The following is a 15,364-nucleotide window of genomic DNA, read 5'->3' as shown; positions in this document are numbered from 1 at the left end:
AAAATCATTAGGATATTACAGTTTTTCTTGATTGCTAAAACACTATAAACAGGCTTTTGAACTAAAATTTCAAAACCATAACGCCATTTTTCAAAAAGCATACCCATTTTGCTGAACTATAAACAGTATTCCCCTGCTTTAACACACGAGTCAGATTTGGTGAACTGTTACTGCAAGACTCTACACACAAATCCCTACATTTCTCAGTGCTTATACCATGTGGTCATTTAGAAAGCACTATCATTCAATATTGTTCACTCAAGTCTGCACAGTTTGAGCTCAATTAGCACACAATTACCCAAGTGGAAACACTAGGAGTCTAAATGTATCACACACCAATCAGAACCTTCGATGGATAAAGGGCTGAAGTCAGCTAACAGTTTTTCTTTGGTGCATTTCTCAGATCAGAAATGAAATTCTCAAAACTACTTGTTCATCCTCCACATCATCTAGTCACTTGTGCACATCATAAAAGCAGTGTCTCATTCTTTTGAGCAAGTTGCGGTTGCTTTGGTACATTCATGCAATTGATTATGTACATTTGTCTGTGGTTTCCTACATTATCAGTTGCTATTGTCATGTTGCTCAAAATGTATTATATAGTTCTCTGTGCTATAGTCTTACCCCTCAAAACCTCGTCATTTTTTTTTGGGTCAGACCACTAGTAAAAGTGTAACTGTGAATCATATCCAGTCTTTTTCAATCAATATCCCACATACAGTAATGTGTACATGTGTACTTTTGAAATGGATATATGGCATACATAAGACGTGCAGCCTTCTGCAGTTCAGTACAGTAACTGTCATCCAAACTGTTGCTATAGTTTACATCAGGTGGTACTAACTGAGAGCAGTGTTATATTGACAACATTACCAAGTATCTTGTTTGTGAACAATAACACAAGGACATCAGGCATGTAAGAGGATTTTACCCCCGCTGCCTGGCCAGGGTCAATATAGCCCGTGATGTTGAGGAGGTTCTTTGGCCTGTTCCAGACCAAAGACGGGATACTGGGGCAGAATAATTATTTTTGTTGTTGTTTGCTGTTTTGTACTGTAATCTACAGTACATTAAATTGAGGAATAAAACATTTGGGCAGTACCACACTTAACTACTTTTTGTAGTATTGTTTTGAATTTATCCGTGTGTAAAACTGTGTTGCAGTGTGTGTGTTTATGACTGTTTGTGTGTCATGTCTGAGAGCAAAGTTTGGTTTCCTACCGTAAATTTATCAAAACTTATTTTTTGATATGCATTGCTAAGAACTTCGTTTGGACAACTTTATAGGCGATTTTCTCAATATTTTGATTTAGATTTTTTTTTGCACCCTCAGATTCCAGATTTTCAAATAGTTGTATCTCGGCCAAATATTGTCCGATCCTAACAAACCACACATCAAAGCTTATTTATTCAGCTTTCAGATGATGTGTTATTTTATTTCTGTTTTTCTCTATTCCAGAATTCTTTCTGGAGTTGCTGGACAACTCAGAAAAGTCTCTGAACGACATGTTTGTGCGCACATATGGCAAACTGTACACGCACAACTCTGAGATGTTCGAGGACCTGTTCTCCGAGCTCAAGCGTTACTACACCGGCGGAAACGTCAACCTGGAGGAAGTGCTGAACGACTTTTGGTCCAGACTCCTGGAGCGCATGTTTCAGCTGCTCAACTCTCAGTACACCTTCACAGACGACTATCTGGAGTGCATCAGCAAATACACCGACCAGTTAAAGCCCTTCGGAGACGTGCCACGCAAGCTGAAGGCTCAGGTCACCAAGGCCTTCATCGCGGCTCGCTCGTTTGTTCAAGGACTCATGGTGGGTCGGGAAGTGGCCAACAGAGTGGCAAAGGTAAGGCATCTATTTTTACACAAGTCTTCCTGCTCGTGCTCAGCTTTCACTGGACGTCTAGACAGGTCAGTGGCCTTCAGTGTCTGTCGATGAAATAGACCCCATACTGCGCAAGAGATCTGGAGAAATCATCAGTGAAGCAGAGAGATATGCTTTCCTGTTTTTTTTTTCTAGTTCAATGTATTATATTAGAATATTTAAAGTATAACATGTATTATATTAAAGTATTATTACATTAAATTCATAAAAAGCAACTATTTTATTTTTTTATTAATTTAGAATGTAATAATTTTCACGTTTGATACAATAATTATTATTATTATGAGTATAAATTATATTAATAGTAGTAATAATATTATAATATATTATAGTTGTCATGGTGCACACACGAGAATGAACAACAGACGAGGATGAAACTCAAATAACAGTCTTTAATGAAGACGGCAAGGCAAGACAAGAAAAGGCAAGGCTGACACGGACAGGAACACCGGGAAGTAACGAGTAGACCAGACGAAATCTAACAGAACAGACAGGACTATAAATACACAGGTTAATCATAGATAATTAGACAAACACAGCTGGACAAGAATAAACTAATGATCACATTAGACGAGGACAGGAAACAAACCAAATAAGGAAACATGAGGCGGGAACACATGACACACACGACAGATGACTGACAATAGTATGTTAACTTCAGCACTTATAATATATTATAATGTTATTTTTGGTCAGCAAACATATTTGATATTTGGGGATTTTTGCATTTTATATATAGATTGAAACATAAATATTTATTTTTATGTATTTTTTGTCAAGTAAACCTTTACATAAACAAGTATATACTTTGTAGAAGCAATTTATTATTATCTGTTTTTTTTTTAAACTGTATATTTGATATTTACATTTGCCACATTCAATAATAATAATAATTATTATTAATTTCATTAATAATAGTAATAGTAATATAATATATTATAATATGTTAACTTCACTTGTAATGTATCATAAAATGTTTATATATATTTGGATTTTTTTTATATATATTTTTTTGTGGTCAAACAAGAATGTAAACATGTAAATGATATGTAATTTATATAATATATATATTTATATTATTATACACACACACACACACACACACACACACACACACACACACATTTAAATAAATTAAGCATAAATATTATTATTATTACTAATATTATTTATTGATCTTTTTTTTTAGTTAGTTGGTTATTGTAAACTTTTATTAGTATTTTAAACTTTGCATAAACACCATGTATATTTTGTTAAAGCCGTTATGTTGTATGTATTTTCTGAAGGCCAGTAGGTTGCATGTTTACACGAGTGTTAATGCGTCTTAACAGCACAGAAGCGCTTTGATGTGACAGCGGCGCGCTGGACAGGTTATGACATCTGTGATGAGAGATGCCCTGCGGAGCCACGGATGTTTTTCTGAAGGGAAGATAAAAGCGATCGGCTGGCAGCCGCAGCGGGCATCTCTGCCATCGCTCAGATCCGCCTTTGATAGCTCGTCTCAATCACATTTTCCGCTGGATGTTTGTGCTGTTTAATAGCCTACTGGATGATTAGAATAATTATTGACAGATTTCCTGCTGAAGGAGTCCAGAGAATGTAGTGAGGCAGCCAGGCCTGGCCTGTTTTACGTGCTTTTTCTGAGGTAATATGTAGATAAGCTGCTTTTGTATTTGTGTTCATCTGTGATGGCAGAGGTTCTGAGGAGTGACTGTTGTTTTTGTGTGCTATAAGGACCTCTGTGATGTTCAGAATGTCTGAGAGATGAGCACATCTGTCGCCGGTCACAGTTCACCTTAAGCTAGGGTTAAGGGCTGAGCAGTATATAGCAGATTATATTTAATTGTGATTGTGACTGTGATTGTGTGTGTGTGTGTGTACCTGGTTAGGACCTTGTGGGGACATTTGGTTCCCAGAATGCAAGGGGGTAATTTTTTGGTTTTGAACATGTAAATGCAGGATGTTTTGTGTTAGGTGTAGGGTTATGGTAAAGGGGTTAGAAAATACAATTTGTACAGTATAAATACTATTATACCTATGGAAAAAAATGGAAACTCAACTTGAACCACAAAAACAGGATATGTAAAAATAAATAATTAAATGACTAAATAAATGAGTACATGAGCACATAAGATTCGAGTAAAAATATTTTTTTTTTTACTGACAGGATTATTATTATAATTACTTTTATACATATCATAAATGTGTAATATACACCTGATCCCAAATACTCTTTTCAGTTTTAATTATTTTTAATTGAAAATATTGTTTTAAATAGTATCATTATGTATATAAAATGTACTAAAACTAATACAATAATACATATTTATAAAAAAATACTATATATATTCATATTTATATACAATTATTATTAAATTTAGATTTTTTTTCCACTGGCAACAAAATTCGATTTTTATACATGTCATAAATATGTGATAATATATAGCCCAGCCCAATCTCCAACAGATTTATCTCTCTAGATTAACCAGGCTTTTTTTTTTCGTGTACTTTTAATTAACATCATACTTCACATTTACGTTTACATTTATGCATTTAGCAGATGCTTTTATCCAAAGTGATTTGCATTAAAGTAACAAAAGCTATTTGAGTTTTGTTTTGTTTTGTTTTGTTTGTATGCATCAGACGACTGAATGGCCAAAGACGTGCCGGATTTTCAGCAGCTACTTTAAAGCTGCTTTAACAACTACATATGGGCAGAAAATACATAAATATGGTCCACATAAATGTTTGAATTATGTTTTCGTCATTTTGACAGAGAGTTCACATGAGTGTGATTGAGCAGGGTTATTCTTAGCCAATCAGACCGTATTGTTTGTAATGGCACGTCTGTCCAATCCACAGCAGTAGGATGAGCCGCAAATATATTTCTTGGATAATAACATATAATTGTAATTAGATGAAGTGTTCTTGAGAAATGCTTACTGAGACCGCAGATTCTTGAAACAAAGAGTCTATAATTACGCTGTTGGACTCTGCAAATGTCTGCTATTAACAAAATGCATTTTAGCATAAGTTAATTTGCTCCAAAATTGCACTAATCCTCAAATTTACCTTTAAATGTTTTAGCAGTGTATGCAAAACTAATTATATGATAACACGTTTTCCTTTTAGTAAATAAAAAAAACTAAGCTAAGATCTTCTAACTTGTAATTTGTAACATTTTACTCAAAATGTATGCATTTAATTGATTTTGTCATATACTGTTGTTTTGAAAGTAGGTTCACTAAAGGACATTGCCAGACAAGTGAAAGTTTAAACTCATTTTAAACTAATGCAGCCACTTTTCATCAACTCTAATGATCTTTGTATGTAAAATTAATATTGCATGTACAGTTTCAATGTTAATATCAAAGCAGGAGCCTCTCAGAGTGAAGAAAAGCAAAGAGAAACAAGGACAAATCACCTTGACCCCTTTACACAAACATGCCACGAATGTGTTACATTCCTGTAAAACTGAACCGTTAAATACAATATTGAGTCAGGGTCATGCATGGGTTAACGGATGCATTTTACTTATTTATTATTTGTTTGTTTTTGTACATTTTATTTATATTTTTTCAATTATTATTATTTTTGTTTGTGTAATGTTTTGTGTGTGTTGATTTTTGTGTTGAGTTTCACTTTTATGCTTGGGGGGGGGGCACCCACTGGCAGACAAGCCACGAACACTTTTTTATGTTCTACATTTCATATATTTATATAACATATATTCGACATAAAAAAATGTAATGTAGTGCATCTCTTTTCGCGTAGATGACCACTGTCTTTCTTTCACTATCTCTTCTCTTCTGATAGTTTTTCAGTCAAATCGTTCTCTATGTGCAGTAAAGAAAGATCTGAGAATCTGTCCTGTGCAACTGAAGATCGGAGCCAGATTCTCCTCCTAACTGAGAAACTTTCTGATGTATAGCCGAACCAATGGGCAGCGTGAGTGCAAACTGCGGTAGTCTGAAAAAGTTTGGATATTTGTCCTTCAGTAGCCCACTTCATCTTTAAGTTTCTCAAGATTAATCGGCGATGCGGTCGCACATTTCACAAGATCCATTTCAGCTGTCACAAGCCGCTGAGGGAGAATAAGGCTTGTGTGCATGCTTAAACTGAAAACTGCATCACACGCCACACAAGACCATCGCTTCAAATTGCCTGTCCAATTCAGACAGAAAATTACTCAGTCCACCACATTTTTATTAGTGGGTTTATAAAAACAAAAAAAAACAAACATTAAATATCCATTATTCAGCTAACTTGCTAAAGCGTAAAAATAACGAAAAGAGAGTCCTCATGTATCACGACAAGTTGAGAATCATGAGTTGTGACTCGCGAGGATATGGGGCTTAAATATAGGCCTAATTGAAATTAATTTAGCCCAAAACGTACTTATTCTATCCACTAAAATAATAAGATAATACAAATAAAATGAGAAAATGTTTCATTTTTGTATTTTATTCATAGCTCAGACAAAATCATAATTGGCTCTCGTTTGGGGGGAGGGGGGGGGGCAGTGCTCCCTCAGCCCCCCCTAAACTCTGCCTATGGTTCATTGATATTGATTATTTATTGATTTGTTAATAAAACAAATAAAAAAAACAGCAGAGTTTTAAATAGCAGTTGAATGGATGGACAAACAGACAGATGGATGGATGGATGGATGGATGGATGGATGGATAGATAGATAGGTACAGACTGTTGATAGACTGTTGCAACTCTTTGTTCAACACAGAGGTGAACTGAACGCCCCTGAACTTGGGAGGACGTCGGGCGAACTGAATCGCGTAGCCGAGTCTGATGGTTCTCAGGAGCCAGCGAGATGGCCTGGGGTGCGCTAGCCAGGCCCCCAGAGACTGTACAAGCGGGACCAGGGGTCTGCGTCCCGAAGAGGGGTCTGTGTGCGCGGTGCGACACTTACCTGGCTCCACGGCTGGACAGGGGGCACGGGAGAAGGCATCGCGTCCTCGGACTGGACCCTGCTGTACACTGGCGAAAGAAGAGGGGGACGGGGGTGTCGAGACTGTGTTCCGTGCACTGCGTCCTCGCGCCCTTGGGATATTCAAATTGCCTGTCCAATTCAGACAGAAAATGACTCTGTCATTGGCTTGTTTTGTTAACACTTGAAGGTGATTGGGCTCTCAGGCGAGATCCCATTACATCAGTCACTCTGACGTTACGTCGAATGTGATTGACTGAAAGGGAAAGATAGCTATAGACAGACAGACAAACACACACACTGTATTTCCAAGCCCCATCTCAAATACTATTTTTAGTTATGACTTGCAGGTTTAACTCTCTTGCAGTAAAAGAAAGAAAGTAGAACATGCCAGGGAGTGAGGCATTCTAAATGATGACGTAAATTGGAAATCCATTTAACCACCAGTGTTTCATTATTTATTTATTTTTTTTCATATGTCTAAAACCAATTATACATTTTTCTAGCTACAATAAATAAATGAATAACTCAAAAGATTTTTCTGTAAATTAAATGGTGTTCAAAGAAATTGAGTTTGCAGCCAATCTTAAGGTACACATGAGTGTATTTCTCCAGAATGCTGCAGGATGACGGACTCATATGTGAGTGTGCATCACTCAACATCACTAATGGCTGTGTTTTGATTCTCTGTGTGTTGTGTGCTAATGGACCGGGCCTGTTTTCACAGGACTCTGACCCGTTCGGGCAGGCATGTCACTGACCTGATGTAGGAAACATGAAGAGAAACACGCTAAAATGTTGTTTACATGCACGAACGCACTCATATACCTAGCCTGATACTGTAGTTATTTTGACATTTTATTTGTAGCTTGGTTTTGCAATGAAAAACAAGCTGTTTGTGCTTTGCTACTAATTTAAACAACTCAATGCTCTTGCTGTTCAGATCACTAATGGTTTGTTATTAGACAGATTTCATTTTGCAAATAAACTGAAAAATAAAGGTGATAAATAAAAGGATACAGCTTATTTTAATTTAATAAAATATAAAATCATTATTCATTTTATTATTTCTAACAGAGAAGTTCATATACGTTCAAATATTAATATCTCTGAAAATAAGTTTGACTTTTTATCTGTTTGAATTGTCATTCATATTATTATATTGTATTATATTATATATTATATTAAAATGCAATAATATACTTACACATTATTTGAACTAATAAATAACTCATTATCAAATAAATAATACACAAAAGATTAAAAGTTCAAGTTCTTTCAAATGTTAATGTCTATAAAAAAGGGTTTTGAATTTTAAATATTTATAATATAATATATAGAATTATACACACATAGAAGTTGTTTTCATCCAACTGGAGCATCTGTTCTTATGTTTATATGTATTTTTAATGTCAGTGTGCAGAAATCCTCTGAAACACACTGGTCTCCTCTGGAATAAACAGATCTGATTACATATTTGGAATTAATTGCAATCTGAGGCCTCATTGCCGTTTTCCCTGAATTAAGGACTGAAAATCCCACTCATATTAGATTATGAGAACCATGTGGAGAATTCCATGCTGTACTTGGAATGCTGAAAGGGGCAAAAGAAGATTTAGCAGATTATTATTATTTATTTATTTCCAGAGATTTGAGGATAAAGTTATTTAAACTGCTGCAAAACAGCATTTGAGTATTTAGAGGTGTGTGTGTGGTATCTGATTTAAAGGAATAGTTCACCAAAACATTTAAATGAAAATTTGCTGAAAAAGTACTCTCAGATCACTCAAAATGTAGATTAGTTTGTTTCTTCATCAGATTTGGAGAAATTTAGCATTTCATCACTTGCTCAGCAATGGATGCTCTGCAGTGAATGGGTGCCGTCAGAATGAGAGTCCAAACAGCTGATAAAAACATCACAATAATCCACAAGTAATACACACCACTCCAGACCATCAGTTAGCATCTTGTGAAGAGAAAAGCTGTGTGTTTGTAAGAAACAAATCCATCAATAAGATGTTTCAGCTTTAGACTGTTGCTGAATATATATATATATATATTACGTTTATAATCCACAATATTTCTTTCTCCAGTGAAAAAGTCGTCTTGTCTGAATCAGGAGAGAAATCGGCAAATATCAAGCACTGTTAACAAGAGAAAACAGTGCAAAACAGCTCTAAACCAATATGACGGTGGATTATGATGTGAGAGAACAACAAGAAGTGGACTTTTTCACTGGAGGAAGCGTTATTATGGATTATGGACTCGTATTTTAGCCAGAAGCAACGGTGTTAAAGTTAAAATGTGTTTATGATGGATTTGTTACTTACAAACACACAGCTTTTTTCTCTTCACAAGAGGAGTGGTATAATTTAATTGTGTATTATTGTGATGTTTTTATCAGCTGTTTGGGCTCTCATTCTGACGGCACCCATTCGCTGCAGAGGATCCATTGGTGAGCAAGTGATGCAATACTACATTTATCCAAATCTGATGAAGAAACAAACTCATCCACATCTTGAATGTTCCTGAGGGTGAGGACATTTTTAGCACATTTTAATTTTTGGTGAACTAGCCTAGTCCTTTAAGACAGTTGTGTGTGAACTAAAACTGCATGCTGTTATTAAAACAAGGAAAATTAAAGGTAAAAATTGAAATACCTTTCACGTCGTTGAGTAGTCGTGATTGTCAGAGTTTAAACCACATTAGATTTATGACACTGTGCATGTGAATGCAAACTTCTAGATACGCAAGCTCGATTTCACACTGCTCTGAAATGCAGTTCATAATGCAACACAAGTGCACATTGTATTCTTAATGCAAGCTTGACCTTAAAGTGAACTTTGGAAGTTTTCCTTGCTTTATCGGGCTGTTTCGTTAAAAAAGAAACACTTTTCTTACAGTTGGAGGATAGAGTTGCCTAGTTCAATAAGATCAGTAGTCTGTCTGTCTGCTGAACAGACGTATGTTAGTGTCTCATTGATGGTTTCCCATGGGAATGCTACCGATTTTCAAGTGCACATACTCTTTTTGTTTGAGAGCCGAGCTTGCCACATTGTGTACAAGAATGCCACATTGTGTAAAAACAGCAATAGTTCAAGTCTTTGTGAAAGAGTTTACCTGAAATGACATGACTAAATGCTCATTTTTGCATGAGCTATTGCTTTAGCTGCATAAGGATACCTCCTTCATCGGTTGACACTGTCATTTTAGTATTCAGATGCTATTATAGTTTTTAATTCATATTTTTAATCAGATTTTATTTTTATATTAGTTTTTATTTTAATTGATGGAATGGTAGTAAAAATAGAACACAATGTACTGTATTATATGAAGGAATTTCCAAATTGATTATGTAAATGTGTTTTACAGATGTATTTAGAATTTTGTGTTGCAGTGCGTAGTTTCAGGGTTAATGAAAATGTCTGTAAAATTAATGGATAATGTCCTGGGAGAAAATTACTAGTACATTTTCAGTTTTTTTTATAATTTTTTTATTATTAAAAAATAAATAAAACTAGAAATGTCACCTATTAAATAAAGTTTTATTTTTCTTTTAGCATATTTTATCTTAAGTTTGTAATGTTTTTAAACATTAATTTCAACGTTTTAAAAAAAATCAAATGTTGTCTTGGCAACTAGCTGAAATAATAATTAAAAAAGGTTGAAATTATATTTAATTATTATTACACCCCCCCCCCCCCCCCCCACTTAACCTTTATTTTATTTCAAAAAATGTATTACTTCTATAGTTGCATAAAAACACCTCATTCTTTCATAATGGTGATGTTTTGAGTGTTATTTTAGTGTCATTGAGATACTTGTATCGTTTCTATTAATATTTTGAATGTTTTTATTATATAGTATCTCACAGAAGTGAGTACACCCCTCACATTTTTGTAAATATTTTATTATATCTTTTCATGTGACAACACTGAAGAAATGGCACTTTGCTACAATGTAAAGTAGTGAGTGTACAGCTTGTATAACAGTATAAATTTGCTGTCCCCTCAAAATAACTCAACACACAGCCAAAAATGTCTAAACCGCTGGCCACAAAAGTGAGTACACCCCTAAGTGAAAATGTCCAAATTGGGCCCAAAGTGTCAATATTTTGTGTGGCCACCATTATTTTCCAGCACTGCCTTAACCCTCTTGGGCATGGAGTTCACCAGAGCTTCACAGGTTGCCACTGGAGTCCTCTTCCACATCACAGAGCTGGTGGATGTTAGAGACCTTGCGCTCCTCCACCTTCCGTTTGAGGATGCCCCACAGATGCTCAATAGGGTTTAGGTCTGGAGACATGCTTGGCCAGTCCATCACCTTTACCTTTACCATCTTGGAGGTGTGTTTGGGGTCGTTATCATGTTGGAATACTGCCCTGCGGCCCAGTCTCTGCTTCAGTATGTCACAGTACATGTTGGCATTCATGGTTCCCTCAATGAACTGTAGCTCCCCAGTGCCAGCAGCACTCATGCAGCCCCAGACCATGATACTCCCACCACCATGCTTGACTGTAGGCAAGACACATTTGTCTTTGTACTCCTCACCTGGTTGCCGCCACACACGCTTGACACCATCTGAACCTACCTTGGTCTCATCAGACCACAGTAATCCATGTCCTTAGTCTGCTTGTTTTCAGCAAACTGTTTGCGGGCTTTCTTAGCATCATCTTTAGAAGAGGCTTCCTTCTGGGACGACAGCCAAGCAGACCAATTTGATGCAGTGTGCGGCGTATGGTCTGAGCACTGACAAGGTGACCCCCCACCCCTTCAACCTCTGCAGCAATGCTGGCAGCACTCATACGTCTATTTCCCAAAAACAACCTCTGGATATGACACTGAGCATGTGCACTCAACTTCTTTGGTCGACCATGGCGAGGCCTGTTCTGAGTGGAACCTGTCCTGTTAAACCGCTGTATGGTCTTGGCCACCGTGCTGCAGCTCAGTTTCAGGGTCTTGGCAATCTTCTTATAGCCTACTCCATCTTTATATAGAGCAACAATTCTTTTTTTCAGATCCTCAGAGAGTTCTTTGCCATGAGGTGCCATGTTGAACTTCCAGTGACCAGTATGAGAAAGTGAGAACGATAATACCAAATTTAACACACCTGCTCCCCATTCACACCTGAGACCTTGTAACACTAACGAGTCACATGACACCGGGGAGAGAAAATGGCTAATTGGGCCCAATTTGGACATTTTCACTTAGGGGTGTACTCACTTTTGTGGCCAGTGGTTTAGACATTAATGGCCGTGTGTTGAGTTATTTTGAGGGGACAGCAAATGTACACTCAGTACTTTACATAGTAGCAAAGTGTCATTTCTTCAGTGTTGTCACATGAAAAGATATAATAAAATATTTACAAAAATGTGAGGGGTGTACTCACTTCTGTGATATACTGTGTGTGTGTATATATATATATATTTTTTTTATGGTTTTAGTTTTAGTTAACTATAATAACCCTGCATCTGTATTTAGTACTTCTGTGCATCTGTGTGGTTGGTGTTCTCAGTATGTTGGTTGGTAATTGAGCATCAAAGCTGTCAGAGGCCGTGTTATGACATTATGTCGGTGCGTTCCTGCTCCCCGCCGTGTCCCTGACGACCCCTGACATTTGAGATGCGGCTGAAGTGCAGACTCTGTCAAGTGCGGTACCTTTCATCAGCGAGCGGGTGGGCGGGTGGCCCTAGGGTGTAAACCTAACACCGTATGACACTCCGGCCTGAGCCTGAGCCTGAGGAGTTGGTCTGGGAGTGAAGGGGACCACCGGAGATCAGGTAGACAGATGCCCCGCACACGACTCTCATATTTTCCTTTTAGTCAGCCGGCGTATGTCAGGGTTCATCAAAAAAGCAATCATTTGAAGCAGTCATATGGAGGTGTGGGAGGATCTGATGGGTAGGAATGATAAAAGATAAAACATGGCCCTTCACCTTCACAAACGGTTCACCGGGGACACTTGGGGTGACTTTTTCCGCCTGTCCTACCTGACTGTTAAGAAGGGCCTTTTGACTTTACAATAAGTGACACTGGACCAGCCTCGCTGGGACTGTCTTTCTCCTCGACTTTTCATTTTAAAATCCAGCCAGCCGTGTGTCCTTCCTGCGTGGAAAGAGCCTTTGAAAGTGCACAGATATAAAGTGAAGCAACGGGCCCCGTTACACATACAAAACAGCCACAAAGTTCGAAAGTGAGCCCAGCGGGGAATAGCAGAAATACACTGGCTTGTAGAAGTAGGCAAAAAAGAAAATAGATAATTTAGAAAATAGTAAAATATTTTTAGCAATTTTTTAATGTAGCTTAGTGATGCATATTTCACAGAATTTATGAATCTTTGTTAACATTGCTTAAAATGCAATTATTATTATTATTTGTTTGATTGATTGTTAATTCACAGTGCATTAATAGATGCAACTAATTATTTTATTTTATTTTACCTGTTTTCATTGCATTTGCATTGCAAGCAGCCTTTGCCGTTGTGTCGCTGGCAGGCACTGAACTGCTCTTTTGTTGACTGTTTGTATCTCTTTGATTCAATTTGCTGGTGTCAATGAGGGTCAAACTATTGTTCCTATGATGCTGTTTAAATATCATAATGCAATGCCTCATAGTTACCATCTCCATTTTAATTACTCGCCAAAGACAATTTTTACTTGCATTCAGCTCTTTCTGAACATTAGAGTAATATTCTGGGTTACATGCAAGTTATTCCACAGAAAATACTTTTGAATATGGAACCAGGAAATGTAAATCTAAAATCTAAAACATTACCCAATAGACAACAGTAAGCACAGCACAGAGACTTTTAACTTGTTTTTACTTCTGAGTGTTTTTTTTTTTGTGTGTTTACACTTACTTTAACATGTATTAAACTGTGAATATTCCTTTAACATTTGAAATTACCTTGCAATAATACAACCACCAAAATCTTTGAACTCATTCTCCTCTTGAATGTATTTTTCTGTGGCTGTAATTGGCTGTCTCTCACTATAATACAGCAGGGAACATTAGAAGTGGCTGTTTGTGATTTGCACCTTGGCAAGAAATTGACTGAAAAGAGCATAGCAATAAAGACTTTGACCTCCAGCAAAATTGTTCTCAATAATGTCTCGATAAAGCCTATTGTATAGTTGACGATAATGTCGCATTCACTAACCGTGTCTGAAGTGTTGCCTTGTCTGCTTAATATAAGTGTCTTTGAGCTTGTGTTTTTTTTCATAATGTCATTTATTAATATGGGTTTTGTTTTTTTGGGGGAACAGTCTAATGTTTGGACTTATTTTGGGTAGGCAAGTCACTTGTTTTGTTGCCCGTTGCTTGTTTTTTCTAACAAGATCTTGCGATATGAGATTGCGTGTATGTTATGCATGTTGCATGTATCATATTTTCGAGTTGAATGCACATGTGCGCCACCACAAAGTCGTTATTATGAGTGGGAAACATGTTTTGTCCCTTTTAATTGTAAGTTTCAGAGTTGTTTGTAAGTGAGAAAACATGTCCGACGTAGTTGATGTATTGATGGTAATATTGATTCATTTATATTGATGGTAGTATAGAAGTAATAATAATAGTTGTATTATTATTGTTAAGTTGTGTGTACACAATACAATAGTATTGTACAATTTAATATAATATATAATGATTCAGTTTACAACACCTTTATAAACTGAATAAAGTGTCAGTGAGAAAATATGTTGCACAGTGGATGCAACATCTGCATTATTTGCATTAAAAACAATAACAACAACAATAATAATAATAATAATAATAATAAAAATATGTGAAAATTACAATGGTACAATTATTGCCTTGCCTAGAATATGTAATGATTCAACTGACAACACCTTCATCAACTGAATAAAAACATTAAAAAGCAAAACCACACTAATTTATGCTCTGTATTCATTCTTTTGTGTAAGTAGAGTTTTAAAATCTTGCTGAATTTTATAGTATAAACGTCTACAAAAATCTCCATCTTGCTCCGATCTATATATTGAACGCATCTGTCGTAATTATGACTTCCCAAACTGGTAATACAGTAGAAGTTACATCCTTGTAAAAGTCCTCAATCTGCCGGCCAAATTTCACGGTCTCTATGTTGGCTCACACCCATGATCAGCAGCAGTGTCGTATAATCTTATGAACATTCAGATCTGCTGCCTGGATGAATCTGTGCCCTTGAAGGTCATAGATGAAAAGGAAGAATCTAACGAGCATCTGAGCACATAAATACAGCAACGGCACGCTTGTCGTTATTACCTGGCTCGCTCTCATGTGTGTGTGTGCCGTACTGAGCTGATTGTTTTGGAGGCAGCGTCTCAGCTGGAGGGTTACACTGTCTCTGTACTCTCACTGGCTCTCGCTCGTCCTCAGATGCCATTCAGTTCAGACTGAACCTGTGTGTGGGAATATGCTACTGAGCATTCGATATGTGCTGAAAGAAAGGCAAATTTGGTAAATCTTGGTTTAGAGATCTATGTTTGAGGCCCGTAACATACACACAAATGCTGATGCTTTCAGCTGTGCA

The 15,364-nt window shown here is 36.6% G+C and overlaps 1 protein-coding gene across 2 annotated transcripts in view; it reads left to right on the top strand.

Annotated features, from left to right (window-relative positions):
* LOC306873584 (glypican-6-like) overlaps window positions 1-15,364 on the top strand; it is a 211,226-nt gene that overhangs the window by 115,893 nt on the left and 79,969 nt on the right. For both annotated transcript variants that reach the window (XM_079422990.1, XM_079422989.1), the window contains exon 3: window positions 1,460-1,851. In XM_079422990.1, the coding sequence (XP_079279116.1) occupies window positions 1,460-1,851 (392 nt within the window). The remainder of the gene's footprint in view (window positions 1-1,459; window positions 1,852-15,364) is intronic.

Source organism: Barbus barbus (assembly GCF_936440315.1).
Source record: "Barbus barbus genome assembly, chromosome: 8".
NCBI classification, from domain to species: Eukaryota; Metazoa; Chordata; class Actinopteri; order Cypriniformes; family Cyprinidae; genus Barbus; species Barbus barbus.
The sequence above is the reverse complement of the archived record's forward strand: the minus strand, read 5'-3'. Positions and strand labels throughout refer to the sequence as shown.